This window comes from Lolium rigidum, chromosome 4 (assembly GCF_022539505.1).
Source record: "Lolium rigidum isolate FL_2022 chromosome 4, APGP_CSIRO_Lrig_0.1, whole genome shotgun sequence".
NCBI classification, from domain to species: domain Eukaryota; kingdom Viridiplantae; phylum Streptophyta; class Magnoliopsida; order Poales; family Poaceae; genus Lolium; species Lolium rigidum.
The window spans coordinates 129,395,164-129,400,882 of NC_061511.1; the positions used below are offsets into that span (position 1 = coordinate 129,395,164).

General features: G+C 50.0%; 1 protein-coding gene across 1 annotated transcript; it reads left to right on the plus strand.

The window, feature by feature from the left end:
• The first annotated feature begins 372 nt into the window (after window positions 1-372).
• LOC124649395 (serine/arginine repetitive matrix protein 1-like) lies at window positions 373-2,066 on the plus strand. The gene has a single exon (XM_047189042.1). It carries the CDS (start codon window positions 373-375, stop codon window positions 1,807-1,809), a length of 1,437 nt encoding a protein of 478 aa, XP_047044998.1. The 3' UTR covers window positions 1,810-2,066.
• The last annotated feature ends 3,653 nt before the right edge of the window (window positions 2,067-5,719 follow it).

The following is a 5,719-nucleotide window of genomic DNA, read 5'->3' on the forward strand; positions in this document are numbered from 1 at the left end:
CTGGTGGTGGTGGTGGTGGTGGATTCGCTAATGGAGACGCCGATTCTCCAGGACACGAAATTCCTCCCCTTTTTCCCCGGTCCAAATTCCTCTCTTCCTCGCTAAGTAATACACATCTCCATCTGAAACTACCAAGGAAGAATCAACCGAAAAACAAAATATGCCATTCCGATCGCTAACTCTAACTAAACTCATGGCAGCAGCAGTTAGCTAGGCCTGTGGCCACAAAGCGATCGAAAGGAATTTAATCCATGCGCCACCACCACGAGCTCGCAACTTTATTTGGCGCCAAAAGCAGGGACTCCGAGGTCGAAAAGGCTTAAAGAGAGCGTCGCCGCATTGCCTCCTCTCCTTTTTTCTTTTCTTCTCGCAATGGCCGTGGTGCAGGCGGCGTCGGTGCTGGGGAGCTTCCCGTTCAGGGCGGCCGTGGTCGCACTCTGCGTGCTGCTGCTCCCGCTCATCCCGTCGCCACGGGCGCCGGCGGCGGGGGAAGGGGACGGGGACGGAGGCGGGCGGCAGGCGTTGTTGGCCAAAGTGTGGGAGCTGCTGCACCTGCTCTTCGTCGGGATCGCCGTGTCGTACGGGCTTTTCAGCCGGAGGAACGACGCTGGAGGGCGGGTCGGTGTTGGTGAGAAGGATGCTGCCGCCGCGGGGAAGGCGGACGCGAGGTACGTCTCGCGGATGCTGCAGGGCGATCTCGTGTTCGACGATGATGGCGATGACCGGGTGCCGGACAGCCCCCACGGTGGCGGGGCGCGGTCTTGGAGCGCACTGCACCACCCGGAAGAGCCTGTGGTCATGGTGGCCTCCGGCGGAGGCGGCCGGAACCACGCCGCCCAGCAGGCGCCAATGTCGCTGCCCGTCCGGAGCCTCAAGCAGCAGGACTCCGGCGCCGCGGGATACGGCAATGGCGAGGCGCGTGCGCGGCCGCGCGCCCAGGAGACCGTGCTCCCTTCGCCAATCCCCTGGCGATCACGGTCCGGGAGGTTCGACGCACGGACGAACAGCCCCTCGCCGTCGCCGAAGAGGCTGTCACCCGCGTCGTCCATGTCCAACGAGACATTGGCCAAGGCCAGCGAGGAGCAGGCCGCCGTCCCGAAGAGGAGGAGCACGCACAAGTCCTACATTTCCTCCCCACCGCCGCCGCCACCACCACCACCTCCATTCCTCGTCCACGGCTACCACCCTGTGGCTGAGCGCCGGACCACGGCGGCGAAGAGTTTCAAGGAGGAGCTGCAGGATCACAGTACGAGAGGCAGAGGAGATCGTGACCACTACTCGCAGAGCTTCAGCGATTCTTCCACTTACACCAACTCGTCTCCGGCGAATCCAAGGAGCTCTTTCGACGGCTCCTCCTCGTCGTCGTCGTCGCCATCAGTTGGTAAATCGGTGAGAACAATCAGGCCGAGAGAAGGGATTCAACCCCAAATCCAAGAACTGCCTGACGAAGACGAAGCCGGTGATGCACCGGATAATTCGCATGGTTCAGAAGAGCCGTACGGATACAACGCATACCAATCCATCCCCAGGTTCCAGTACGAGAGAGGGAGCAGCGACCCGATCCTGGGCAAAGTGGCGGTCTCCTCCGACGAGACCGAAAGCAGCGACGATGACGAGGGCGGCGTCGGCGCGTACTCGACGAGGACGAACTCGCCGAGGGAATCGCCGCCGACACCGGAGGTGGACGAGAATGAGGTGGACAAGAAGGCGGAGGAGTTCATCGCCAAGTTCAGGGAGTCAATCAGGCTGCAAAGAATCGAATCGATCAAGAAGTCCGCCGGGCCCCGTGGCGTCAAGCATGGCAAGTAGCTCAGCTCGACTCGCCGCCGGTGATCATCCATCTCCGGCAGGCGCTGGTTTTGCTAATTAAGCTTTTCAGTGAATTGCTAGCTAATGTTCAGAGATAACATACTACGTCGTTATAGTTTTCAAGAACCACCTGTAAACATTCATGTAGGTGATGAATGGGAGTGTACTTGTGTTCATGCCATGATCATGACATGACATGCTGGTATTTTTTGGGGGACAATTAAGAGATCGACTGATCCATATCTAGGGTTGAGGAATGAGGATTAGGCTTAATTGGTTTGCCTAAGTGAATGCTGCTACCACTGCATCTTCTTCTGCAACTGACCAGCTGTAGTACTATTCTCTATTTGGTCAGTAGTTCATTTCAGCTTAACTTTACAGCAACATTCAGCTCAGCTTCAGATAGTGTGGAATCTGATCCTGCCACTGCTCTTTTATCTCGGCGAACGAATTCTGATCCTTCATTCGGACGGGTGGTCCAAAGTAAACCACTTGTGCTGACTGCAATGAAGTTGTGATTACTTTGGTTTTTGTTATGATCAAACTGCTCTTTTCATACTACCGAAAGCACCCGATTCACTGATAACAACAAAAAACCTGGCCTACCGGATTCATCAGGAGAGAATAAGTCCATCATTCGTAATAAGGAAAAAAAAAAGGCATGTCATATGTATCAGTGCCCTTGAAACCAGACCTAACATATTTGCCGCCAAAAGAACCCCATTTTGCTTAGTTTCACACAAATTCGAATGAAATCGTTTCGATTTGGGTAAATTCACACAAATTTGAATGATGGCATTAAGTTTTACCCCAAGCCAGTAGCCAAAGCCTCGGTTGGTGCTCTCCTTTTTAAAACGAGGCAAAACCTTAGAGCATCCCCAGCGACGAGGTCCTCAGACGTGTTTTTTTCATCCGGATGAACGAAAACGGTCCAGTCGTGTCCCCGGTTCCTCGATTTCGTCCGGATTAGGTCTTTCATCCGTCCGGGGAGCCCAGGCCATCCCCGGCCCCCTGGGAGCGCTCGGGGACTCCGGACGAAACGAAAGCGCGGGAAACGCCGAGAAAGTTTCCCGCGCGGTTGGTGGCCCCAACTTGTTGGCGAGAGAGACCGATCGTCGTCCTCATCGCATCGTCTTCCGCGCGCTGAAAAAGCCTGCCGCCGGTCAGTCTTCGCCGGACACGCCGTTTCCACGCGGCGAGTTAATGTCGTCGCCTCGGTTTCACGCGCGTCGACATCTATTTATCGCCGAACTACCGCGTCTGGCCGCATTCACCACGCTCACTGTGTTCAATCTTCCCCAATCTTCTCCAATCTCGAGCGAGCTAGCGGCGATCAAACAATGGCGAACGACGGCGCGGCGAACAATGGCTTCGGCCGCCGCTCTCTTCACCAATGGGAGGGCCGGCTTCTCCACATGGCGGGCTATGTCTACGGGTGCTTCTATTCTTGTAGACAGTGTTGGGCCTCCAAGAGCAGAGGTTTGTAGAACAGCAGCAAGTTTCCCTTAAGTGGATCACCCAAGGTTTATCGAACTCAGGGAGGAAGAGGTCAAAGATATCCCTCTCAAGCAACCCTGCAATCACGATACAAGAAGTCTCTTGTGTCCCCAACACACCTAATACACTTGTCAGATGTATAGGTGCACTAGTTCGGCGAAGAGATAGTGAAATAGAAGTGATATGGATGGATATGAGTGGTAATAACAATCTGAATAAAATATGGCAGCGAGTAAACATGCAATGTAACAGTAAGTAAACGGAGTTTCGATGCTTAGAAACAAGGCCTAGGGATCATACTTTCACTAGTGGACACTCTCAACATTGATCATATAATAAAACCACTCTACACTCTTTTGTTGGATGATGAACACCACTAATTGCGTAGGGCTACAAGAGCACCTCAATGCCGGAGTTAACAAGCTCCACAACATTCGATGTTCATATTTAAATAACCTTAGAGTGCATGATAGATCATTGCAATTACACCAAGTACTAACATAGCATGCACACTGTCACCATCACACTATGAAGGAGGAATAGAACACATCAATACTATCATAGCAATAATTAACTTCATAATCTACAAGAGATTACAATCATAACCTACGCCAAGTACTACATGATGCACACACTGTCACCGTTACACCATGGAGGAGGAATAGAGTACTTTAATAACATCACTAGAGTAACACATAGATGAATAGTGATACAAAACTCAGATGAATCTCAATCATGTAAGACGGCTCATGAGATTATTGTATTGAAGTACATAGGAGAGAGATTAACCACATAGCTACCGGTACAGCCCTTAGCCTCGAGGGAGAACTACTCCCTCCTCATGGGAGACAGCAGCGGTGATGGAGATGGCGGTGGTGTCGATGGAGAAGCCTTCCGGGGGCACTTCCCCGTCCCGGCGGCGTGCCGGAACAGAGACTCCTGTCCCCCAGATCTTGGCTTCGCGATGGCGGCGGCTCTGTAAGGTTTCTCGTACCGTGGCTTTTCCGTATCGAGGTTTTAGGTCAGGGACCTTTAAATAGGTGAAGAGGCGGAGTCGGAAGGCTGACGGGGCGGTGACACAATAGGGGGCGCGGCCCAGGCCCTGGCCGCGCCGCCCTATCATCTGGGCCCACCAGGGCTCCCCTCTGGTGGCTCTCGGGTGTTCTGGAAGCTTCGTGGAAAAATAGGATGCTGGGCATTGATTTCGTCCGATTCCGAGAATATTTCCTTACTAGGATTTCGGAACCAAAAACAGCAGAAAACAACGAATCGGCCCTTCGGCATCTCGTCAATAGGTTAGTTCCGAAAACGCATCAAAACGATGTAAAGTGTGTATAAAACATGTAAGTATCATCATAAAAGTAGCATGGAACATAAGAAATTATAGATACGTTTGAGACGTATCAAGCATCCCCAAGCTTAGTTCCTACTCGCCCTCGAGTAGGTAAACGATAACAAAGATAATTTCTGAAGTGACATGCTATCATAATCTTGATCATACTATTGTAAAGCATATGACATGAATGCAGCGATTCGAAGCAATGATGAAGATAATGAGTAAACAAATGAATCATATAGCAAAGACTTTTCATGAATAATACTTTCAAGACAAGCATCAATAAGACTTGCATAAGAGTTACTCATAAAGCAATAGATTCAAAGTAAAAGCATTGAAGCAACACAAAGGAAGATATAAGTTTCAGCGGTTGCTTTCAACTTCAACATATATATCTCATGGATAATTGTCAACACAAAGCAATATAACAAGTGCAATAAGTAAACATGTAAGAATCAATGCACACAGTTGATACAAGTGTTTGCTTCTGGGATAGAAAGAATAGGCAAACTGACTCAACAATAAAGTAGAAGAAAGGCCCTTCGCAGAGGGAAGCATTGATTACTATATTTTTGCTAGAGCTTTTCATTTTGAAAACAAAAAACAATTTTGTCAACGGTAGTAATAAAGCATCTGTGTTATGTGTAAGATATCTTATAAGTTGCAAGCCTCATGCATAGTATACTAATAGTGCTCGCACCTTATCCGAATTAGCTTGGATTAACACGGATTATCATTGCATAGCATATGTTTCAACCAAGTGTCACAAAGGGGTACCTCTATGCCGCCTGGACAAAGGTCTAAGGAGAAAGCTCGCATTGGATTTCTCGCTTTTGATTATTCTCAACTTAGACATCCATACCGGGACAACATAGACAACAGATAATGGACTCCTCTTTAATGCATAAGCATTCAACAACAGTTAATATTCTCATAAGAGATTGAGGATTGATTGTCCACACTGAAACTTCCACCATGAATCATGGCTTTATAGTTAGCGGCCCAATGTTCTTCTCTAACAGTATGCATACTCAAACCATTTGATTGTGAGAACCGCCCTTACTTCAGACAAGACGG

What these genes read in the sequence shown, in the direction of transcription:
- LOC124649395 (XM_047189042.1), top strand. Translation starts at nt 373, where the DNA reads ATGGCCGTGGTGCAGGCGGCGTCGGTGCTGGGGAGCTTCCCGTTCAGG.